The sequence below is a fragment of the Salvelinus alpinus genome, chromosome 15 (genome assembly GCF_045679555.1).
Source record: "Salvelinus alpinus chromosome 15, SLU_Salpinus.1, whole genome shotgun sequence".
Classification (NCBI taxonomy): domain Eukaryota; kingdom Metazoa; phylum Chordata; class Actinopteri; order Salmoniformes; family Salmonidae; genus Salvelinus; species Salvelinus alpinus.
Window position 1 is genome coordinate 54,198,374 of NC_092100.1, and position 26,068 is coordinate 54,224,441.

The window sequence follows — 26,068 nt, forward strand, 5'->3', positions numbered from 1 at the left end:
CGTCACCCCGCTCCTCCGCTCTCTCCACTGGCTTCCAGTTGAAGCTCGCATCCACTACAAGACCATGGTGCTTGCCTACGGAGCTGTGAGGGGAACGGCACCTCCGTACCTTCAGGCTCTGATCAGGCCCTACACCCAAACAAGGGCACTGCGTTCATCCACCTCTGGCCTGCTCGCCTCCCTACCTCTGAGGAAGTACAGTTCCCGCTCAGCCCAGTCAAAACTGTTCGCTGCTCTGGCACCCCAATGGTGGAACAAACTCCCTCACGACGCCAGGTCAGCGGAGTCAATCACCACCTTCCGGAGACACCTGAAACCCCACCTCTTTAAGGAATACCTAGGATAGGATAAAGTAATCCTTCTAACCCCCCCCCCCCTAAAAGAGTTAGATGCACTATTGTAAAGTGGTTGTTCCACTGGATATCATAAGGTGAATGCACCAATTTGTAAGTCGCTCTGGATAAGAGCGTCTGCTAAATGACTTAAATGTAAATGTAAATGCTTGTGACGCGCGAAGAAAAGAGAGTGTACTTCCACGTTTTCTTGTTTTATAGTGGCTGTGATTGTGCAATAGACTCCATTCAAAACGTGATGACGTACAGACACCCAGAGGAAGACGTAGGCAGTGTCGGTTTCTTCATAGCATTCACTGTCGCCTTAAAAACAGACTCCAGATCAGGGGTAAAAATTCTGAAATCTGACCCCTGTCATGAAAAGTGCTGTAGATATTGTTCTGTACCACTCAGAGACAAAATTCCAACGGCTATAGAAACTAGAAAGTGTTTTCTATCCAATAATAACAATAATATGCATATTGTACGATCAAGAATTTAGCACGAGGCAGTTTAATTTGGAGACCCAAATATGCTAATGCGGAACAGCACCCCCTATAGTTCCAAGAAGTTAACCTGTTTAAAGGTCTTACTCACATCAGCTACGGAGAGCGTGATCACACAGTCGTCCGGAACAGCTTGTGTCCTCATGCATGGTTCAGTGTTGCTAGCTTCGAAGCAAGCATATAAGGAATTTAGCTCGTCTGTTAAGCTCGCGTCACTGGACAGCTTGTTATCCGTGATAGTTTGCAAACCCTGCCACATCCGAAGAGCATGAGAGCCGGTGTAGTAGGATTCAATCTTGGTGCTGTATTGATGCTTTGCCTGTTTGATGGTTCGTGGGAAGGTGTAGCGTGATTTCTTAAAAGCGTCCGGATTAGTGTCCCGCTCCTTGAAAGCGGCAGCTCTAGCCTTTAGCTCAGTGCGGATGTTGCCTGTAATCCATTGGTTCTGGTTGGGATATGGACGTACGCACACTGTAGGGACGACATCATCAATGCACTTATTAATGAAGCCGGTGACTGATGTGCCTTAATGCCATCGGATGAATCTCGGAAACATATTCCAGTCGCTGTAGCTTAGCATCTGCTTCATCTGACCGCTTCAGTCATCTGGTACTGGTACATCCTGTTTGAGTTTTTGCTTGTAAGCAGGAATAAGGAGGATATAGTTAGGTGATCTAGTTTTTTTTGCCTCTAGTTGCACAGGTGACATGCTGATAGAAATTAGGTAAAACGGATTTTAGTTTTCCTGCATTAAAGTTACCGGCCACTAGGAGCACTGCCTCTGGGTGAGCATTTTCTTGTTTGCTTTTGGCCCTATACAGCTTGTTGAGTGCGGTCTTAGCATCGGTTTGTGGTGGTAAAAATAAAAATGGTAAGTATTTTGGTAAATAACATGGTCCACAACTTATCATGAGGTATTTTAACTTCTCTGCGCTACGGATCCCTTTTACGGGATCATTTTCCTAAACCACCGCTGAATTGCAGGGCGCAAAATATTACTAAAAATATTTATAATCATTTATAATCACTCCCAGTTACACAACAAATGTTCTTTTTGTTCGATAAATATTACTTTTATAACAAAAAAACGCATTTTGGGTTGTGCGTTATGTTCAGAAAACCAAAGCCTCGTTCTGTTCGACGAAAATTCCAAAAAGTATCCGTAATGGCCGTAGAAACATGTCAAATGTTTTTTTATAATCAATCCTCAGGTTGTTTTTAACAAACATAATCGATAATATTTCAACCGGACGTAACCTACTCAATAAGAGAGAAAAAGAAAATGGAGGGGCCTCCCGGGTGGCGCAGTGGTCTAGGGCACTGCCTCGCAGCGCTAGCTGTGCCACCAGAGACTCTGGGTTCGCGCCCAGGCTGAGGACACCTGACTGCTTTTGAAAAATCTCACTCATTTTTCAAAATAAAAGCCTGAAACTATGGTCACAGCCTGAGGAAGCCATTGGAAAAGGAATCTGGTTGATACCCCTTTAAATGGAAGAAAGACGGGCCAGGAAACACAGATCATTTTTTTAAATAATAATCACTTCCGGGTTATATTTCCTCAGGTTTTCGCCTGCAGAATCAGTTTTGTTATACTCACAGACAATATGTTGACAGTTTTGGTAACTTTGGAGTGTTTTCTATCCTAATCCGTAAATTATATGCATATTCTACGATCTGGACCTGAGAAATAGTCCGTTTACCTTGGGAACGTTATTTAAAAAAAAATATATATATATATGACCCCTAGCGTCAGAATTCAGGCGAGCAGAACCTTCGAGACTCCAGAAGCTCTTTTCGGTCATAGGAAACGTTGGCGGAAACATTACGTACAAAAAAATTGAGATCATCATGAAAAAATACACAAAATAGAACAATTGGTCAGGAGCCCGTAAAACTGCCACTATTCCCTCCAGCGTCATTCTTCAGCTGTAGAGAATATTCCCTATATAGTGCACTACATTTAAACATAGAGCTCTGGTCAAAAGTACCACACTATATACTGTAGGGCACCATTTGGGATGCGACCATTGCTTTAGCCTTACATATGTTACCCGAGAGAGAGAGACATAGCGTCATGATGAGCTACACTGAGTGTACAAAACATTAAGAACAACTTCCTAATATTGAGTTGCATCCCCCTTTTGCCCTCAGAACATCCTCAATTCGTCGTGGTATGGACTCGACAAGGTGTCGAAAGCGTTCCACAGGGATGCTGGCCCATGTTGACTCCAATGCTTCCCGCAGTTGTGTCAAGTTGGCGGGATTTCCTTTGGGTGGTGAAACATTGATACACACAGGAAATTGTTATGCGTGAAAAACCCAGCAGCGTTGTAGCGCTTGACACAAACCGGTGTGCCTGGCACCTACTACCATTACCCATTCAAAGGCACTTACAGTACATTCCAAAAGTATTCAGGCCCCTTGACTTTTTCCACATTTTGTTACGTTATTATTCTAAAATGGATTAAAAAAAAAAAATGACCATCAATCTTCACACAATACCCCATAATGACAATGCGAAAACAAGTTTTTAGAAATGTTTGCTAATTAAAAAAACAGAAATACCTTATTTACATAAATATTCAGACCCTTTGCAATGAGACTCAAAATTGAGCTCAGGTGCATCCTGTTTCCGTTGATCATCCTTGATGTTTCTACAACTTGATTGCAGCCCACCTGTGGTAAATTCAATTGATTGGACATGATTTGGAAATGCACACACCAGTCTATATAAGGTCCCACAGTTGACAGTGCATGTCAGAGCAAAAACCAAGCCATGAGGTTGAAGGAATTGTCCGTAGAGCTCCGAGACAGGATTGTGTCGAGGCACAGATCGGGGGTAGGGTACCAAAACTTTCTGCAGCATTGAAGGTCCCCAAGAACACAGTGGCCTCCATCATGCTCAAATGGAAGAAGATTAGAACCACCAAGACTCTTCCTAGAGCTAAACTAAGCAATCAGGGGAGAAGGGCCTTGGTCAGGGAGGTGACCAAGAACCCGATGGTCACTTTGACATTGCTCCAGAGTTCCTCTGTGGAGATGGGAGAATCTTCCAGCACTCCACAAATCAGGCCGTTATGGTAGAGTGGCCAGACGGAAGCCACTCCTCAGTAAAAGACACATGACAGCCCGCTTGGAGTTTGCCAAGCCTCTGAGTGGCACACATACACAATCCATGTCTCAATTGTCTCAAGGCTTTAAAATCCTTCTTTAACCTATCTCCTCCCCTTCATCTACACTGATTGAAGTGGATTTAAGTGCCATCAATAAGGGATCATAGCTTTCACCTGGATTCACCGGGTCAGACTATGTCAGGGAAAGAGCGGTTGTCCTTAATGTTTTGTACACTCAGTGTATAACTCATCTGTCTCTGAAGCATGTCCTGTACAGATACGGTGACAAGGTGAGGTTTTAAAGTGTGAGTCTGCTCGGCCTGGTTTTGCTCTCACGTCTGTGCTGAAAGCAAAAGTAATTACAGTATGAAGGTGGAATGTGCAGTCCATTGTCGAAGTCGATGTAGAATTCAGGTACTGTAATACAAGCAGTCTGTAAAGGTCTCACGACAAGTCAAGACATCACCTCATAAAATGAACTTGCAAACTGGGAGGGGTTTTATAATGGTTTTCGACCCAAGCCACATGAGGGGGACCCATCATGACGAAACACTGCCACAATGGCAAAAATAGTACCATTGTGATTTGTGAATCGTAAAGGCAAATCGTCACCAGAAGAACTTAAGTGTTACCCAGATCCCCTCAGCGCCTTTCGGGGAAAACATCCCACATGAAAGTGGTGGTATAGTGACTCAGTGACTGCTGAGACTGAGATTCCTGTAACGATAGGGGGGGGGGGGGGGGGGGGGGGGGTTCAGTGTGTTTTATAGCAACTATAGTGGATGGGTTACCAGTCCATATCAGTACAACTTGGTTTGGCTCAGTTCGACTCAGTAGTGTGAAGAGCTTATACTTTCGCCCTGAAGTAACACATCCCTCTCTCTTCCTCTCTCCTTCTTTCTCCCTGCAGTAGAAGGCGTGGCGTGTGATGAACCTGGAGAGTGCGTGTGGTTACCAGGTCGGGGTGCAGGGCCCACGGGCTGTGATGGAGCAGAAGGTCAAAAGTCGACTGAACTATGGCTTCCAGAGGAGCTCCACGTCAGACGACGACTCCGGATGTGCCCTGGAGGAGTACGCCTGGGTGCCGCCCGGCCTCAGACCAGAACAGGTGAGACGCGCCAGAATCTACACAGTTCTAATGCATGCCCCTTAAATTCAACACTATATGCCACTAATATGTCATGTATGCAATACAACCGCTGTTCCACAAAATGACACAAAGCAGTATGTGATGATTACTTGTGGGAATTGAACCCTGGACCTTGCCGTTTCTAGTGTCATGCTCTTACCAACTTTTTATTTTTTATTTTGTTTTACCTTTATTTAACTAGGCAAGTCGGTTAAGAACAAATTCTTATTTTCAATGACGGCCTACCAGGGAACAGTGGGTTAACTGCCTTGTTCAGGGGCAGAACGACAGATTTTTTACCTTGTCAGCTCGGGGATTCGATCTTACAACCTTTCGGTTACTAGTCCAACGCTCTAACCACTATGCTACCTGCGCAAAAGGCCCGGAAGCAGATTCGCTTGTTTAGATAGGAGCTGAAAAATACCACAGTAGCTTTCTCTGTGATTATTCTCCTTGTCATAACTCCATTAGGTAAATTACCAGGCCTCCTCAGGTTTTTGGGGTGGTGGGCAGTGCAGCGGGAGGGCTTGTCAACCTGAAGCAGGACAAAGCTGCCTGTCTTTAACTGTTTAACTGTCACCGTGGCACTTTGACCCCTTGGGGCCCACTGGGCTGGTTACTACTTTGCCCCTCTGGGCCGTTGACCACCACTGAAGGCTACTTTACGAGGAAGGGTCATTACAGACACCAGATAAAAAGGTGGGATGTTCTTGTCTCCTGTTTAGAGGGGGCTTCCTGCTGCTCTATTGCCCCCTATATCCACCTCCCCAGGCCAAGGGTTACAGAACAGTACACTGACAGACGCCCTTCCTCCAGGGCTGTGTGTTTCTCCACTGTAGTGATCACCCCATAACGGGCACTACAGGGCTGTTCCATAGAATAGCTGCTGTAAAGGCATTACAGTTAACCTATGCATTTACACACAAAGGGGAGAGGCTTTAGAGGCAGGGTGTCCCTGTTGCTTCGGTCCCTTCTCTCCCCTTTCTCTATCTTTCTCTCCCCCGATCACCCTTCATTGCTTCCATGTGTGCTTTTTAAAAGGGAGGGAGAGGGGGATAGAGTGAGGGGAGTAAGGGAAGGGAGGGAGAGAGTGAGACCGATGAGAGAAGGAAGGGAAGGAGGCCTCCCCAGTATTTGGGAGAGTGCCACATAACACAAGTGGACTCTGTTTGTGACAGGCCTGTAAAAGGCAGCCGTGGCGATGCCCGCTCCAAGCTGAGCCTGGTGTTGCCAGCAACCAGCAGGACGGGGTGAGCAATGGGGGCCTGATCCACGACTAAAGGCCTTCTCCAGCATCTGATCTGCCAGATCTCTACTAATCACTAGCAGACTTTTCCATGCCGAGTGTGTAAATAAAAATATACACATCCTGTCTCTAAGTGGCTTTGGGGTGGTGCTTGACAAGTCTGTCTGTCTCGCAAGAAAGGAGCCCGCGATGTGCTAGCTTTTAGGGTAGGGATACACAAACGCACGCACACACCCACCGCACGAACATACATGCACGCAGCCCATTATCCAGGGACAGTCTGGGTAGGTATATTATTATTCCTAATTTACTGAATAACATCTATCTGGGACAGTATAATAGGTTAAGAGAAATATGTGAAGGTGCTCTTCTTTAAACAGGGAACTAGAAAAAGGGTCTGGGCTGTTTTTATGTTCGTGACCAAGAACATTTTACTTTCGTGTTACTTCACAGTATAGGCAACCCTCCCGGGCTAATTTGTTTGTGTGGTAGGTGGAAGCATGGCGCTACCAACGCCAAGGTTCAACCCTCGCAAGGATCAAATACACATACTAAAAGAAAGATGAATGTGTTACTGTCTCTAAACATCTCTCTTTTGCCGTCTATGGTCCAGGTCCAGCTGTATTTCTCCTGTCTGCCTGAGGACAAGGTCCCTTATGTTAACAGTCCCGGAGAGAAGTTCCGAATCAAACAACTCCTGTATCAACTGCCTCCACATGACAACGAGGTAAGTGATAGACCCCAAAGAGTTTGTGTGTGTATGTGCATGCATGGCTATGTGTAGTTCATAAACTGTGTGTGTGTGTGTCTATAGTGTGTGTGTATGTATGTGTCATAAAATGCATCCCAGTGAGCCCTCTCATTAAAGGCATCATAACAGTGCAGGTCTCACAGAAGGACAGCACCCATTTCCCCCAAATCCATCCCTCCCATCCCCTTTTTTTTGGACTCAATGTTGTTTGAAGAGCTGTGTCCGACCCTTGTCCTTCACTGCCTTTTAGTTAACCGCTGTTTAAGACCACCTTACTACCTACCAGGGTTGGTGTCAATTCTATTTCAATTCAGACTCGAAATAAACTTCAAGTCCAATTCTCCAAGCAACAACAACATGACTTCCAGTTGCCTGAGCTGAAATGGAATTCACTCCATCCCTGTCACCTATAGCTCCACGCCACTCTGGTCATGCGTGGGAGGACAAGACATTCGCGTCGGCGGCGTCACAGAGTTTTTAGTCCCTTGGTCCCACGCTGGGTCACAGACTGAAATGGCGTGGGCACAATACATCTTTTGACTTAAAGATTTGACGATGTTTGCTGGGAGCCCCCGCTAGCAGGATTCCTGTCATAGCTGTGGTCTTTATGGGGACAGAACTGTGGGACGGCGGGGCATTATGGGGACAGAACTGTGGGACGGGGGACGCTGCTGAAAGAGAAAGTCTTTATGCCACCACCACTGCATGAGCTGCCTACCCTGTCTCTTTGTTGCTCACCCTCTCGTGATTTCACTCTAAACACAACCCTTGTTTGTGTAAACTGTTCATGTCTGCTTTCCCTTGTTAGCGGTTTCGGAGGGAGACATCAAAAAGGGGGTGTTAAAAAAATTAAATAGTTCTCAGTCAGAGCTAAGCCAGGCTTAGGTTTAGGGTGGAGGTTTGGAGTGGGGATGACGGAGGTGGAAGGGCAATGAGGAGGGCAATAGATGGCTTTGTTGAACATGCCCTGGTATGCAGCTCAACTCTCCCTCTGTCTTATGATGATTGAAGGACTGATCTGTGTGTGTTTTACTAAAACACTAAAATACCTATTTCCTTCTAGTTTGACGTCGACTCCACTCCCTCATGTTGGTTGTCACTCTTTGCTCTGTTTGTGTTGTACAATAAAAGTCCACTTTCCCTTGTGTTTGACTGTTTCTTCTCTCTCCCTCCCTCACTTTCCCTCCCTCCCCCCAGGTGCGGTACTGCCAGTCTCTCAGTGAGGAGGAGAAGAAGGAGCTCCACATGTTCAGTGTCCAGAGGAAGAAGGAGGCACTGGGGAGGGGCTCCCTCAAACTGCTGCCCCGGGCCCTGCTACACAGCGTCTGTGAACACGTACGTCCCCGCTCTGCCTCTCTCACCTTACCGCAGTCCCTGACAGGACACACTGATCCACATTACTCAAGTAACTTATGTATACTATTGAGAAACAGATTACAGAAAGATGTAGCCTTTTTGTTTATCCCATTATGAATATAAGGCTAAAACACAGACAAGAAGCTCCATGTCAACCTTGCCATGCCAGAGATCCCTAAACATATGCTGGATTTTCAGCCATGCAGTCTATAATGTAAAAAGCCTCTCAGTGGTTTGGAGAGTCGCTAGAAGGTTGTCGGACCGTACTGCACTCTGCTGTGATTGCACCACATTGTGTTTTATTTAGAATTTACAATGGGTCCTGAGCAGCCTGGGGTTGACCATCATTTTTTATTTAATTTCTTTAGATTTAACCTTTATTTAACTAGGCAAGTCGGTGAAGAACAAATTCTTATTTATAATGACGGCCTACCCCGGCCAACGCTGGGCCAATTGTGCGCCGCCCTATGGGACTCCCAATCAGGGCCGGATGTGATACAGCCTGGATTCGAACCAGGGACTGTAGTGATGCCTCTTGCACCGAGATGCAGTGCCTTAGACCGCTGCGCCACTCGGGAGCCCTCTTGTCAAAACACAGCTCTCTGGTGGCTCTCCCTCCAGTCAACATCACTCCACTCCACTCCAAGATAAAGGCTGTTTTCTCGTCAACGCTGACGCTTGCTCACTGCCTGCTTTAGCTTTTGCCATGCTTTAGCTTTTGCCATCGCTCTTACACACTGTGTGTGTAAGAGCGAGAGAGAGAGAGAGAGTGTGTGTATGTTAAAAGCAAGGCCTGTGTGTCCCCCACATGGCATACAGAGACAAACAAGAGCCTGACCGCAGTGGGACCATAGTGGACCACAGTTAGCCTCACGGTCATAATTCCCATAATAACACCAGATGCCATGTTCTGTACTGACGTGGTCTCAACACAAATGGAAGGGAATTGGCCACGTCTCTCTCAACCCCCCTTTTCTCCCCAGTAGGACATGGGGACTTAGTGAAGCTACTCTGAAAATACTGTATAGTTTAACAAGCTACCAATTATTTCACACTGGAATAAGTTAAGCTACACTAAAGCTACCCTTCAGAAAAATATATTTTACTGTGCTAAAGTTACTTTGAAAAGGTACATCCAAACTACTTTGTGATAAATTATCATATCTAAATCAGAAATGTCATAGACTTCAAATTGCAAGAACAGATCACTCTGGAGTTAAATGTTACCAGAATGTGTAATTTAGCCTATTAAACACAAAAATGATGTTTCAAGTGAGAATTATGCAGATATGATGCTGGAAAATAAAGTCTTGCCTTCAACCATATTTTATTTTTGTAAAATAAGTAGTCTGTAGTTCCAGTAGTTAGCTACACTGCTACATGGCGACAAAAAAGAAGGAATTGACTACTGAAAACACTACCACCAAGCTACTGCAAAATGTCAATTAAATGACTAGTTGAGCTAAATGTAGTTCACTACTCCCCAACACTGCACCCTAGTTAGCATCCAGGGTAGAGGCAATGCTGTAGGATAGGATAGAAAGGATAGGCCACAGGTACACACTCCAGACTGGAGGTTACATAAGCAGGCCATTTAGCCATAAATGAGGACATGTGGCAGTCAACCACACATTGAATTAGTAATGGTATTCATGTTTTCAAAATGTCAGTACTTTGACATTTAAAAAAACAACATGCAAGTTTTACTGGTCTTGAATTGTCATTTTAATTAAATGTACAGTACCAGTAAAAGTTTAGACACACCTACTCATTCAAGGGGTTTTCTTTATTTTTTACTATTTTCTACATTGTACAATAATAGTGAAGACATCAAAACTAGGAAATAACACATATGGAATCATGTAGTAACAAAAAAAAGTGTAAAACAAATCAAAATATATTTGAGATTCTTCAGAAGTAGCCACCCTTTGCCTTGATGACAGCACTCTTGGCATTCTCTCAACCAGCTTCACCTGGAATGCTTTTCCAACAGTCTTGAATGAGTTCCCACATATGCTGAGCACTTGTTGGCTGCTTTTACTTCACTCTGCGGTCCGACTCACCCCAAACCATCTCAATTGGGTTGAGGTCAGGTGATTGTGGAGAACAGGTCATCTGATGCAGCACTCCATCACTCTCCTTCTTGGTCAAATAGCCCTTACACATCCTGGAGGGTCATTGTCCTGTTGAAAAACAAATGTTCACCGTTCACCTACGCCACGTCTCACAAAGACACGGAGGTTGGAAACAAAAATCTCAAATTTGGACTGATCAGACCAAAGGACAGATTTCCACCGGTCTAATGTCCATTGCTTGTGTTTCTTGGCCCAAACAAGTCTCTTCTCCTTATTGTTGTCCTTTAGTAGTGGTTTCTTTGCAACAATTCGACCATGAAGACCTGATTCACAGTCTCCTCTGAAGAGTCGATGTTGAGATGCGTCTGTTACATGAACTCTGTGAAGCATTTATTTGGGCTACAATTTCTGAGTCTGGTAACTCTAATGAACTTATCCTCTGCAGCAGAGGTAACTCTCGGTCTTCCTTTCCTGTGGCGGTCCTCATGAGAGCCAGTTTCATCATAGGGCTTGATGGTTTTTGCAACTGTACTTGAAGAAACTTTCAAAGTTCTTAACATTTTCCAGAATGTCTTAAAGTAATGATGGACTGTTGTTTCTCTTTGCTTATTTAAACTGTTCTTGTCATAATATGGACTTGGTCTTTTACCAAATAGGGCTATCTTCTGAATACCTGTCATAACACAACTGATTGGCTGAAACGCATTAACCTCTCTTTGGGTAGGTGGGACGTTAGCGTGATACTGCAGGGCGCCATATTCAAAACAGAAATCCCATAATTTAAATTCCTCAAACATACAAGTATTTTACACCATTTTAAAGATACACTTGTTGTAAATCCAGCCAAAGTGTCCGATTTCAAAAAAGGTTTTACGACGAAAGCACACCAAACGATTGTAAGGTATGAGCCAAGTCACAGAAAAAGACAGCCATGTTTCCAGCTAAAGAGAGCATTAACAAAAAGCAGAAAGAGATGAAATTAATCACTAACCTTTGATAATCTTCATCAGATGACACTCATAGGACTTCATGTTACACAATACATGTATTTTATGTTCGGTAAAGTTCATATTTATATCCAAAAATATGAGTTTAGGCAAGACGCTACTGTATCACTTGGCAAAAAGCCTGAGAAAATGCATAGCGCCACATTAAAATGAATGACTATGAAAATTACTATAAAATCTAACTTTCATTAAATCACACATGAAAGATATCAAATTAAAGCTACACTGGTTGTGAATCCAGCCAACATGTCAGAATTCAAATAGGCTTTTCAGCGAAAGCATACGATGCTATTATCTGAGCATAGCACCATTGTAAACAAAAGAGAGAAAACATTTCAACCCTGCAGGAGCGACACAAAACGCAGAATAAAAATATAATTCATGCCTTACCTTTGACGAGCTTCTGTTGTTGGCACTCCAATATGTCCCATAAACATCACAAATGGTCCTTTTGTTCGATTAATTTCGTCGATATATGTCCAAAATGTCCATTTATTTGGCGCGTTTGATCCAGAAAAACACCGGTTCCAACTTGCTCAAACATAACGACAAAATATATCAAAGGTTACCTTTAAACTTTGCCAAAGAATGTCAAACTACTTATGTAATACAACTTTAGGTATTTTTTAACGTTAATAATCGATAAAATTGAAGACGGGATGATATGTGTTCAATACAGGATTAAAACGATATGTAGCATGCCTTCTGTTTGATTGAAACGCATGTCTAGGACACCAGGAGTGACTCGACTTCAAGATGGCCGTATTTCTTCATTACACAAAGGAATAACCTCCCCCTATTTCTCACGACTGTTGACATCCAGTGGAAGCCTTAGGAACTGCAAGCAAGTTGCTTAGAAATCTGGTGTCCCAATAGAACCTAATTGAAAAGACGGTGACCTCAAAAAAAAAAGAATTCTGAATGGTTTGTCCTCTGGGTTTCGCCTGCTAAATAAGTTCTGTTATACCCACAGACATGATTCAAACAGTTTTAGAAACTTCAGAGTGTTTTCTATCCAAATCTACTAATAATATGCATATCTTATCTCCTGGCGATGAGTAACTGGCAGTTGAATTTGGGTATGTTTTTCATCCAAATGTGAAAATGAGGCCCCCTACCCTAGAGAAGTTAAGAAGGAAAGAAATTCCACAAATGTACTTTTAAAAAGGCACACCTGTTAATTGAAATGCATTCCAGGTGACTACCTCATAAAGCTGGTTCAGAGAATGCCAAGAGTGTGGAAACCTGCCATCAAGACATAGGGTGGCTACTTTGAAGAATCTCAAATAAAAGCTATACTTTGATTTGTTTAACACATGATTCCATACGTGTTATTTCATAGTTTTGATTTCTTCACTATTATTCTACAATGTAACAAAGTCAAAATTAAGAAAAACCCTTGAATGAGTAGGTGTGTCCAAACTTTTGACTGGTACTGTATACCGATTAATTCGAAACTAAAATGAATGTATAAATATTTTATGAGCTTCGTAAAATACTACAGTATACAATCTCTAGTTTGAGAGTGAAACTCTGTTCCTGTCCGTGTTGTTGTTTTCATTACAGTGTGGGGAGAGTGTCAACGGAGGAGAGATGGCGGTGTTTGCCTCCAGAGCGGGTCCTGGGCTGGTCTGGCACCCAGCATGCTTTGCGTGCTCCATGTGTAGCGAACTGCTGGTGGACCTCATCTACTTCTACCAGGACGGAAAGATCCACTGTGGCCGACACCATGCTGAACTGCTCAAACCACGATGCTCAGCCTGCGACGAGGTGAGACGTTTGTGTGTGGGTGTGAGTGTGAAGAGCCATTGTGACGCACACCAAGCATTGTTCCTAAAACCACTCGGGGTCGGAATTGAACTCACACCAACACTGGCATATGTTCTCTGAAGGCAACAGCAATAACCGCTAGACCAAACCAAGCCACGCACTTCTCAAACTATTTGTTTATGCGTCTGTCTTCAGGTTATCTTTTCTGATGAGTGCACAGAGGCGGAGGGGCGTCATTGGCACATGAAGCACTTCTCCTGTTTCGAGTGTGAGACGGTTTTGGGGGGACAGCGTTATATCATGAAGGATGGGCGGCCATATTGCTGCGGCTGCTTCGGCTCGCTCTTCGCTGAGTACTGCGAGGCCTGCAGAGAACACATCGGTAAGCCCTGACCACTGCAGACAGACGACTGCTTCCTGCCATTGTAAAAGAAATGCCAAAAACTACAATAAACTGAAATAGTGAAGTGTTAGACATCAACGTTTTTTAGGCAGTGAGAGAGTCATCCAATGCAAAAGATCCAAATAAGGTAACATGTCATTATTCTCAGCCAGTATAAACATGTTATATGATATATGCCTAGGAGGAACTTGACACTGATCCAGGGAATCGCACCACAAAAGTGTTTAACAAAATACACAAACAAATTTCTCTCCACTAGGGGTGGACAATCCCCAGATGACGTATGACGGTCTCCACTGGCACGCCACCGAGGGTTGTTTCTGCTGTGCCCAGTGTAAGAGCTCTCTACTGGGCTGTCCCTTCCTGCCCAAGCAGGGCCGTATTTACTGCTCCAAGGCCTGCAGTCTGGGCGAGGACGTCCACACCTCTGACTCCTCCGACTCCGCCTTCCAGTCTGCACGCTCCCGCGAATCCCGCCGCAGCGTCCGCATGGGCAAGAGCAGCCGCTCGGCTGACCAGTGCCGCCAGTCGCTCCTCTTCTCGCCCTCCGTCAACTACAAGTTCCCTGGGTTCACCGGTGATGCCGGCAACACAGACACACTCACCAACAAGCTGGCCCACCTGGGTTTAACCAACGAGGAGCAATTTTGGAAGGGGAGGGAGGGCACTGAGGCCCCCGAGGATCGTGAGGAAGAGGAGTGGGCCGAACACGAGGACTACATGACACAGCTGCTGCTCAAGTTTGGGGAGCACGGTGTCTTCCAGCAGGGTGAGGCAGTCGACTCCAGACCCCCAACAGATCTGTGGATGACCGAGGCAGAGGTCAAGATGAAACAGTGTGAGCCTCAGGGCTCAAGGGCTGGGAGAGGAGGAGGTGGAGGAGGGTCAGGCAGCCAAAGCCTTGCCAGTAAGAAGTACCAGGCAGATATGTACTGGGCTCAGTCCCAGGATGGGTTAGGGGATTCAGCCTACGGTAGCCACCCAGGCCCTGCTAGCAGCAGAAAGCTCCAGGAGCTGGAGATGGAGCACAGGGCTGGTAGCATTGGGGATAAAGGCTTCCAGAGGGAGGAAAAACAGTGGTATGATGACTCTCTGGAGTGTATCACAGATGGGCTGAAACAGACGGATCAGAGCGTCAGGGACTCGATGGACTCACTGGCACTGTCCAACATCACCGGTAAGACATGTTACATCTCCATTGGAATAGCCTTTTAGTCCAGGACTAGGCTTAACCAGGTTTTGATCTGTGTAGCATACCACCTTTCAATGTTCTGTGACGGCAGATTGCTATTTGAAACAGCATTGTGGTGAATAGACACCTTGTACAAACATATATCCTCATTCTCCCTCCTTTTCTTCTTCTTCTTCCAGCGGCATCAGTAAACGGAGACAGTAAAGAGCGCCCTCTGGTCTATTCCTTACAAAACTTCCAGGAGCTTGAGGCAGAGAACTGTGAGAACACAAGCAACATGGGAACTCTCAATTCCTCCACGTTACACCGCAGTGCCAATTCCCTGAAGAGCCTTACATCTGAGCTGGAGCAGGTGGAGGAGAATGTACCAGAGGAAGAGGCGGCTCCTCTTCCCTCTCCCCCAAAGCCACCTCACGTCCCGGAGTTGAGGAGGACTCGCTCCCAATCCCGACCCCAACAGGTCAAGTTCTCCCCAGACGTCGTTGACAACAGTCGCTATGGTGACCTGCCAGTGCGCCAGCCCCCCATGAGCGAGCGGACGCGGCGGCGTGCCTACCACTTTGAAGAGCAGGACCCGGAGCTTCTTGGCTCAAGCTCCGGCCGCCATCACAACCACCACCATCACCACAGGAGGCGCCGCAGCCGCAAGTCCCGCTCCGACAACGCTCTCCACCTGGTGCCCAAGGAGAGGGCTAACCGCATGTACTTCAGAGAGGACCATAGAGGCCATAGGAGCCACGGCCACAAGGGTCCCCAGCAGCAGACCTTCCTGCCCAACCAGCAGAGGTATGACCAGGGCCAACCTGGTCACCCCCATCCCCACCACGCCACCTCAGATTACGGGCTCCAGCAGGGCCCAGCCATGGAGAGGTTCCTGGGGCTGTGTGGGGACAGGGGCGAGGATGACTGGTGCTCCACCTGCTCATCTTCCTCCTCAGAGTCTGAGTCTGAGGAGGAAGGCTTTTTCCTGGGGCAGCCCATCCCCCAGCCACACAGACACTACTATGATAACCTGCCCAGCCCTAGCCACATGGCAGGCCTACCCTCCCCGCCTTACGGGGGAATCCCACGGACTAAGTCCAAAAAAAAGAAGGGGCACAAGGGGAAAAACTGTATAATTTCATAACTTTTTTGTGGAGTACCCTTTTAAATTATACTCGGTCTGCATTGCAACCCCCCTTTAGATCTCTTGTTGCCACTGTTCGGAATATGGAAACGGCCTGCCTGCTTGCTACAAATGCCAAAATGATCTTGCCAACTGGTTGTACTACATGTCTTCTCGAGATGGATTACAAAAAACAGACATGTTTGTAGTGGAATGGCATTGAAAGACTAAACAGATTGCATATTCTTTTTTTTTACCTTTATTTAAGTAGGCAAATCAGTTAAGAACAAATTCTCATTTACAATGACGGCCTACCCTGGCCAAACCTTAACAACGCTGGGACAATTGTGCACCGCACTATGGGACTCCCAATCACGTCCGGTTGTGATACAGTTTGGAATCAGGCTGCACCACTCGGGAGCCCCAGTTATTAAAGGATCTATTTTGCTAACCAGGGTTTTAAAAATGAAAGTATGATAGTTTCTGCTAGCAAAGGTATTATAGAATACAGTATGATGACATCAGCTATTTCCATGTATGTGCTTCTTTTGTATTTAGGCTTACCAGTATGCATTTGCAGCCCTGACAAGTGGGGATAGCATATGTACTATAAAGAGCCTGGTTGGGTTGACTATTTTATTTATGGGTCATATTATATTGTAAACAGATCACAGTCATCTGTATAAATGTAAAAACTGGAATATAAAAGGCTAAGATTGATAATAATTGTAATAAAAAACATATTATAACATGTCAGGTTTTTTGTTTATTCCAAAAGGAGAGCAATGTCCCCCAAAAGAACGAGTATGTGTATGAAGAATGAATATAGTGTAGAGGAACAGAAACTCCGGAAAGCTTGTTAAATTACTTTTATTACCCAACAGAAAAAGTAACACAAAGAACAGTACCAGTCAAAAGTTTGGTTTGCGCTTAGTGGGACTATCATTTGTTTTTCAACAGGACAATGACCCAGGGAACTCCTTCAAGACTGTTGGAAAAGCATTCCAGGTGAAGCTGGTTGAGAGAATGCCAAGAGTGTGCAAAACTGTCAATGCAAAGGGTGGCTACTTTGAAGAATCTCAAATATAAAATATATTTTGATCTGTTTAACACTTTCTTGGTTACTACATGATTCCATAGTTATTCTACAATGTAGAAAATAGTAAAAATAAAGAAAAACCCTTGAATGAGTAGGTGTGTTCAAACTTTTGACTGGTACTGTATGACAGTAAACACCATAAAATATGCAAAACATTTGTTTTCGGACAAGTTTTCTGGAGAGCACTAAACGGTATTGAAACCACTCAAATCTCTTCATTACGGCACACTGATAAATGTTGATGACTGAACTCCAAAAAGCGTATTCTTACCATTCCTTCTGTGTATACATACACACACAGTGTACTTTTAAAAAAATCTGTGTGATTTGGTTGTTTAACAGTTGGTCAGAAGTGGAGTTCAGCAATGTGTCTAAGGAGTGAAGAAATTACTGCTGGACATGAGGTTTAAAGAACGACACCTGAAATCTATATAAACAGCATGGGAAAAAAACATTCTTTAAAATATTAACTCCCTAAAGTGACCTCAAATTCTATAAAATATTTATTCTCAAATAAGCATGTTTCCAATAATAACATATTTTAGTGAACAAATGTTAGTGTTTTTTCTTGAAAATGTACTTGAATATCTTGGCAGGGTCACGTTTCAGAGGATGCATGGCTCTCGACATTTGCCTCTCCTGAGTCCGTACGGGAGTTGCAGCGATGGCGACAAGACTAACTATCAATTGAATATCACGAAATTGGGGAGAAAAAAGGGGTAAAAAAAAAAAGATTTTTTCTTAAATCACAGTGTGGAGAGGATGCCACACTAGGTTGCCTCCTCTCACAGTCTTCTATGCCACCACACAAACTCCACCTCTGGTCCATCAGTACCTGCACGTAATAAGGGCTTTTGTGGTTCCCCCTCATGCTGACGGTTCTGGCGTCATGACCTGGTCCAGCTCTATGATAAAGTGTCGGAGGTCGTCAAGGCAAAGCTCCCTGATCTCAATCAGGTTGTCCTTCAGAGGGTTCTGGAGCAGCTTCTCCAGACTGGGCTCCTTGACCACCAGCATCTTGACAACCGTGCCAAACGTCTCGCAGTCCTGCTTGTATAGCTATAGACACACACGGCAACAACTCATTACATTAGAAATGTGTACAAACCATAAAGTGAACACCGTTCTGAAACATAGTATTAGTAAAATAACTCCATTAATATCAAGAAAGGAAATTGATTGATCACCACAGAATCGACAACACAAAGTACAAAGACACACATCAATCAATCAATAAATGATAAACACATGGAACTGTGAATAAAACAAATAAACACATGCACCAGGAGAAGCCAGCGTCATACACAAATAGAATTGAACATAAAGTTGCGCAGTGACACCTTTGCTTCAAAGTGTATTTAATAGCCGTAACACAGTAAATGAGTTCAGACTTAGTCCATGCTCCCAACACTTCACTGTGAACTTCATGAACCCACATTTCTGGCAAGTAGGTGTATTCAACGAAACAGGCGTGCGAGCGAGCCTGCGTGTGTCCAACCATCCATTGGTACAGAAGGGAGTGAAGGTGTTATATTAACAGTCTGTTAGCGTTAGCTGCTCAGTTCTTTCACACCACATGGTAACAAAAACAGGCCCTCGGGTCCAGGAGGCAGCTCTGGTTTTACTACCACACTAGAAAAGGGCTGTTAACCTCTATTAAAAGCAGGGCTGGGGTCCCAGCCAGGTGCTCGCCCATTGGGCACTAGGTCTTAAACACCTGGGGGTTGACGTGAACAGACCCACTATGTGTGTATACTATGTATACCCTTATTTGATCCTTCCTGGAGGTCAGCACTCAGTAGGTCTGGCCCTGGCTTTCACACCAAAGTGCCTTGTGAAGTGCCCTTAGAAAAGGAGCAGCCTGGGACAAGGGTTCAGCTCCAGGGTTGAACGAATACTGCCAATCTTTCTCTGAAGTGCCCTATAAAGTGCCCTTACAAAGGGAGGGCACGGGGAGCAGTCTGGGACAAGGGTTCAGCTGTAGGGTTCAGTGGATTCTAACAAATCTCCTCTGAAGTGTACTATGAAAGTGCCCTATGGAGTGCTCTTCCAAAGAGGGCACAGGGCACTCAAGGGTTCAGCTTAATCTAATCCTGCCAAGTTTCCACCGTCCTCACCATTCTTCAGAGCACAGCGAAAACGCTTGATGAAAGTTCACTGGAGCTGGCTGGTGCTAAGTTGAGCTTTACTGTTCCTTTTACCACCAATAAACGCGTTGTACCGTGTGTGTAATGTGCTTTGAATTCAAGCCGTGGCGATTTAGTCTCTCTAAAATAATCACAATAACTGTATGCTAGCTTCATTAAACATTATGGAGATAGTGACTACAAAATTCTTTGAGTCTGAAACTATTTTTAGTCAGTGGCAAGCTTTTTCTCCAGTGGTAAAAGCTGTTTCATTACAGGAATAACAGACTTCAATTACTTTGTCGTCAGACAGTGCCATTCTCCGCATCAATTTCACAAAACAGCAAGAGATTCCTGTGACCTATTTCTTTACAGTAGTGATCTAATCAAGAAGTCCCAGGAAGCTTCCTTAAGAGGTAAAAGTGTGTCATGTTAAGACCCTGTAGCCATTTTGAGAATCTGGGCTTTAGTAGTATTTTTTTCTACTTTAGAACTACTTTAGAACAGCTTAAGCAGATTTGTTATCTTCTGCCTGCGCAGACTAAATATATTAGTACGTTTGCGGCATAAAAGAGGAGTTGTTGAGTGGTCTAAGGACAGATGGACTTGACCATACAAAAAATAAAAACAGGCCTTGTTTGTTGCAGGACGCTTTCAGCTAGGAGCAAAAAAGTGTGTGTGTGTGTGGGGGAGGCGAGACTGACAATGCGGTACAGATAAAGAGGAGGATGTGATGTTTAAGATGCTGTAACTCACAGGTTCAGCACAGGACAGAGCCTGTCATACTGCATCCTGGATGAAACATGAACTGCCCCATGGTCACTAGCAAACAACCACATGGTTCTCAGAAGGCCAAACTCTGACACAGAGGCTTCAGCTGGGTGGGCCAAGCAGCGCCATACAGTACTTTCAAAGGTCAGGGGAATAATAGAACCCTGAAACAATAAGTATATCCCAATAAACCAAGCTAGATGCATGGGGGAAAAACCCTCTGTTGTATAACATTGTTCTACACAATAGAACGCATAATAACAACAAGCACATTCCAAGTAGAGTAACTACAAAAGCACAGAAGTAAATCATGCTGCTCGTTAACTGACCATTTGGCCTACATTGTGGTTTAAGCGCATCTTGAGCCGTATGCTACTGAAGATTCCTGTTCATGAACCGTCACCAAGCACAACTACCACCTGAGGGAGTCTTTAGGGTAGGCTGGGGGAGCGCAAAGTGGGGCAAACTCGATGAAGACGGTTAGCTGAAATGATATACTCTCCACCATACTCTCCAGAGAGACTAAATGAGGGTGTCTCTCTTCTCTGCTCTACCTGCCAATTAACTAAATGAAAAGAGAATCAATGACTCCAAATGTCTCCAGTAGACTTCTCTCTCCCGCTCTCATCATTCCCCCTCTCTTGTCTGAGTCTCTCCTCCACCCTGAAAATACCCCCAGCTCAGCTCAACTAGCTGCAGCATGTTGAGGTAGTTAACACAGACGCTGCTATCTGCTCATTCCCGCATCTCTAACCCACATTCTCCTCCCTGTAGACTGCTCTTCAAACTGGAGTAGAACTGCTATGACCTGCAGAGGTGTCTGCTGATCTAGACAAGATTCTAGAACAAATAACCCGGGTTCAATTCTAGAAAGAAAATTCGACACGATTGTTGAGTAAAACCTGCACACAAAGTACCAACAACAAAACACTGACAAAATGTGGCATATGTTGGCCTGAGAGACCGATGCTTTAATGTCTGTAGCCCATCATGTCAACCGTAGCCACTGGGCCACATAATGACAGTGTTGGACAGGCACCAACCACAGAGAAGTGAGAGACCAGGAACACACTGTGTGACCAAATAAGCCCAGGGTCAAGTTCCTCTTTAAACAACTTTCTCCTACAAGTCAAAGAGGGATAAATCGTTTCTACTTCATTTGGAACAGTTTTACCAAAACATGGAATATGCACAGTGTACAAAACATTAGGAACAGCTTCCTAATATTGAAAGCTTTCTTTGTTTAACTCAGAGGGAATAAGCATAACTGTGAAGAGAGAGAATTGGTTCCATGTTTAAAGATGCATAAAGAAACCAGTGACATTAACAAGACAAACGCATGCAGCGCCGTGTCACATCTCATAGTACTCACTACTCACCATTAGGGCGGTGATTGTCAAGCAAATAACTGCCGACAGACATGACAGCTCTGCTTCTAGCTCCTAAGCAACTTTTTTAGTATTTTGTATGTTATTTCTTACATTATTAGCTCAGAAAGTTTTTGTGTTATTACATACAGCCGCAAAGAACTTTTGGATATCAGAGCAGCGACCAGGATCTCAGCGATTATTGCCTCATTGCCTGCGTGCGTAATGGGTCCGCGGTCAAACGACCACCCCTCATCACTGTCAAACGCTCCATAAAACACTTCAGCGAGCAGGCCTTTCTAATCGACCTGGCCCGTATATCCTGGAAGGATATTGACCTCATCCCGTCAGTAAAGGATGCCTGGTTGCTCTTTAAAAGTGCTTTCCTCACCATCTTAAATAAGCATGCCCCATTCAAAAAATGTAGAACTAAGAACAGATATAGCCCTTGGTTCACCCCAGACTACCCTGCCCTTGACCAGCACAAAAACATCCTGTGGCGTTCTGCATTAGCATCAAATAGCCCCCGCGATATGCAACTTTTCAGGGAAGCTGACCAATATACTAAGTCAGTTAGGAAAGCTACGGCTAGCTTTTTCAAACAGAAATTTGCATCCTGAAGCACTAATTCCAAAAGGTTTTGGGACACTGTAAGGTCCATGGAGAATAGAAGCACCTCCTCCCAGCTGCCCACTGCACTGAGGATAGGTAACACTGTCACCACCGATAAATCTACGATAATCGATAATTTCAATAAGCATTTTTCTACGGCTGGCCATGCTTTCCACCTGGCTACCCCTACCAACAGCTCAGCACCCCCTGCAGCATCTTGCACAAGCCACCCCCCGCTTCTCCTTCACCCAAATCCAGACAGCTGATGTTCTGAAAGAGCTGCAAAATCTGGATCCCTACAAATCAGCTGGACTAGACAATCTGGACCTTTTCTTTAAAAAATTATCCGCCGAAATTGTTGCAACCCCTATTACTAGCCTGTTCAACCTCTCTTTCGTATCGTCTGAGATCCCCAATGATTGGAAAGCTGCCGCGGTCATCCCCCTCTTCAAAGGGGGAGACACTCTAGACCCAAACTGTTATAGACCTAAATCCATCCTGCCCTGCCATTCTAAAATCTTCGAAAGCCAAGTTAACAAACAGATCACAGACCATTTTTAATCCCACCGTACCTTCTCCACTATGCAATCTGGTTTCCGAGCTGGTCATGGTGCACCTCAGCCACGCTCAAGGTCCTAAACGATATCATAACCGCCATCAATAAAAGACAGTACTGTGCAGCCGTCTTCATCAACCTGGCCAAAGCTTTCGACTCTGTCAATCACCGCATTCTTATCGGCAGACTCAATAGCCTTGGCTTCTAAAATGACTGCCTCGCCTGGTTCACCAACTACTTCTCAGACAGTGTGCCAAATTGGAGGGCCTGTTGTCCAGACCTCTGGCAGTCTCTATGGGGGTGCCACAGGGTTCAATTCTCAGGCTGACTCTTTTCTCTGTATATATCAATGATGTCGCTCTTGCTGCTAGTGACTCTGATCCACCTCAACGCAGACGACACCATTCTGTATACATCTGGCCCTTCTTTGGACACTGTGTTTACAAACCTCCAAACAAGCTTCAATGCCATACAACACTCCTTCCGTGGCCTCCAACTGCTTTTAAACGCTAGTAAAACTAAATGTATGCTCTTCAACAGATTGCTGCCCACACCCGCACGACTAGCATCACTACTCTGGACGGATCTGACTTAGAATATGTGGATAACAACAAATACCTAGGTGTCTGGTTAGACTGTAAACGCTCCTTCCAGACTCACATTAAGCATCTCCAATCCAAAATTAAATCTAGAATCGTCTTCTTATTTCGCAACAAAGCCTCCTTCACTCATGCTGCCAAACATACCCTCAAAACTGACTATCCTACCGATCCTTGACTTCGGCGATGCCATTTACAAAATAGCCTCCAACACTCTACTCAGCAAACTGGATGTAGTCTATCACAGTGCCATCCGTTTTGTCACCAAAGCCCCATATACTCCCCACCACTTGCGACCTGTATGCTCTCATTGGCTGGCCCTCACTACATATTCGTTGCCAAACCCACTGGCTCCAGGTCATCTATAAGTCTTTGCTAGGTAAAGCTCCGCCTCAGCTCACTGGTCACCATAGCAACACCCACCTGTAGCACGCACTCCAGCAGGTTTTCACTGGTCATCCCCAAAGCCAACACCTACTTTGGCCGCCTTTCCTTCCAGTTCTCTGCTGCCAATGACTGGAACGAATTGCAAAAGTCACTGAAGCAGGAATCTTTTATCTCCCTCTCTAACTTTAAGCATCAGCTGTCAGAGAAGCTTACCGATCACTGTACCTGTACACAGCCTTTCTGTAAATAGCACCCCCGACTACCTCATCCCCATATTGTTATTTATCTTCTTGCTCTTTTGCACCCCAGTATCTCTACTTGCACATCATCATCTGCAAATCTATCACTTCAGTGTTAATGCTAAATTATTTCACCTCTATGGCCTATTTATTGCATTACCTCCCTACTCTTCTACATTTGCACACACGGTGTATAGATTTTTAATTTGTGTTATTGACTGTACGTTTGTTAATGTGTAACTCTGTGTTGTTGTTTTTGTCGCACTGCTTTGCTTTATCTTGGCCAGGTCGCAGTTGTAAATGAGAACATGTTCTCAACTGGACTACCTGGTTAAATAAAGGTGAATTAAAAAAAATGGCGTGATTGTGATAACGTACAGAAACTCAAGTCATTTTGTTCACCCGACCTAGAATACCTCACAATTAAATGCTGACCGTATTACCTCCAAAGAGAATTCGCTTTGGTTAGTCACAGCCATCTATATTCCCCCTCAAACCAATACCACGACGGCCCTCAAGGAACTACACTGGACTTTGTGCAAACTGGAAACCACATATCCTGAGATAGCATTTATTGTAGTTGAGGATTTTAACAAAGCAAATTTGAGGAAAATCCTCGCGAAGTTCTATCAACAAATTGACAGTAGAACTTGCGCTACTAAAACACCACTGCTACTCCAACTTCCAGGATGTTGACAAGGCCCTCCCTTCGGCAAATCAGATTATGACTTAATTTTGCTCATCCTTTCTATAGGTAGAATCTCAAACAGGAAGTACCAGTGCTAAGGTCTATTCAATACTGGTCTGACCAATCGGAATCCATGCTTCAAGATTGTTTTGATCACGGGGACTGGGATATGTTGCTATTGGACCAGGTCTCTTTTGGAAAAGAGATGTTATCTCAATGAGAAAAACCTGTATAAATAAAGGTAAAAATAAATAAATAAAAATGTTCCGGGTAGCCTCCGAGAATAACACCGACGTATACACTGATACGGTGACTGAGTTCATCAGGAAGTGTATAGCGGATGTTGTTCCCACTGTGACTTAAAACCTACCCAAACCAGAAACTGTGGATAGATGGCAGTATTTGCGCTAAACTGAAAGTGCGAATACAAACAGTGTAGTTATTCCCTACGTAAGGCAAACAGGCAAAACGTCAGTAGAGAGACAAAGTGGAGTCGCAATTCAACGGCTCAGATACGAGACGTATGTGGCAGGGTCTACAGATAATTATGGATTACAAAAGGGAAAACAAGCCATGTCGGGGACACCAACGTCTTGCTCCCGGACAAGCTAAACACAGTCTTTGCCCACTTTAAGGAAAACACAGTGCCACCGACACGGCCCGCTCCCAAGGACTGTGGGCTCTCGTTCTCCGTGGCCAACGTGTGTAAGACATTTAAACGTGTTAACTCTCGCAAGGCTTCCGGCCCAGACGGCATCCCTAGCCGCGTCCTCAGAGCGTGCGCAGACTAGCTGGCTGGAGTGTTTACAGACATATTCAATCTCTCCCTATCCCAGTCTGCTGTCCCCTGCTTCAAGATGTCCACCATTGCTTTCTTGGTGACAGGAACAAAGGTAACTGAATTAAATTACTATCGCCCCGTAGCACTCACTTCTGTCATCACAAAGTGCTTTGAGAGGCTAGTTAAAGATCATATCACCTCTACCTTACCTGACAACCTAGACCCACTTTAATTTGAATACCGCCTCAATAGATCCACAGATGATGCAATCGCCATCGCACTGCACACTGCCCTATCCCATCTGGACAAGAGGAATACCTACGTAAGAATGCTGTTCATTGACTATAGCTCATCCTTCAACACTATAGTACCCTCCAAGCTCAACATTAAGCTCGGGCACTGGGTCTGAACCCCGCCCTGTGCAACTGGGCCGCCCCCAGGTGGTGAAGGTAAGAAACAACACCTCCACTTCGCTGATCCTCAACACAGGGGCCCCACAAGGGAGCGTGCTCAGCCCCCTCCTGTACTCCCTGTTCACCCATGACTGCATAGCCACGCAAGCCTAAAACTCAAATCATCAAGTTTGCAGATGACACAACAGTTGTAGGCTTGATTACCAACAATGATGAGACAGCCTACAGGGAGGTGGTGAGGGCAACTGGCAGAGTGGTGCCAGGAAAATAAACCTTAACCTCAACGTCAACAAAACGAAAGAGCTGATCGTGAACTTCAGGATACAGCAGAGAGAGAGCACACCCTTATCCACATCAACGGGACTGCGATGGAGAAGGTGAAAAGCTTCAAGTTCCTTGGCGTACACATCACCGACGATCTGAAATGGTCCACCCATACAGACAG

The 26,068-nt window shown here is 44.9% G+C and overlaps 2 protein-coding genes across 4 annotated transcripts in view; one reads left to right on the plus strand and one right to left on the minus strand.

The window, feature by feature from the left end:
* The window catches only part of LOC139540339 (prickle-like protein 1), a 56,994-nt gene extending 40,256 nt beyond the window's left edge, over positions 1-16,738 (plus strand). For both annotated transcript variants that reach the window (XM_071344096.1, XM_071344095.1), the window contains exons 2-8: positions 4,862-5,059; positions 6,940-7,053; positions 8,275-8,412; positions 13,082-13,285; positions 13,481-13,667; positions 13,948-14,865; positions 15,060-16,738. In XM_071344096.1, coding sequence (XP_071200197.1) covers positions 4,880-5,059; positions 6,940-7,053; positions 8,275-8,412; positions 13,082-13,285; positions 13,481-13,667; positions 13,948-14,865; positions 15,060-16,006 — 2,688 coding nt within the window. In that variant the 5' untranslated portion in view covers positions 4,862-4,879 and the 3' untranslated portion in view covers positions 16,007-16,738. The remainder of the gene's footprint in view (positions 1-4,861; positions 5,060-6,939; positions 7,054-8,274; positions 8,413-13,081; positions 13,286-13,480; positions 13,668-13,947; positions 14,866-15,059) is intronic.
* Positions 16,739-17,400: 662 nt separating this feature from the next.
* Positions 17,401-26,068, minus strand: part of LOC139540340 (periphilin-1-like) — a 38,892-nt gene continuing 30,224 nt past the window's right edge. For both annotated transcript variants that reach the window (XM_071344097.1, XM_071344098.1), the window contains one exon: positions 17,401-18,143. In XM_071344097.1, coding sequence (XP_071200198.1) covers positions 17,952-18,143 — 192 coding nt within the window. In that variant the 3' untranslated portion in view covers positions 17,401-17,951. The remainder of the gene's footprint in view (positions 18,144-26,068) is intronic.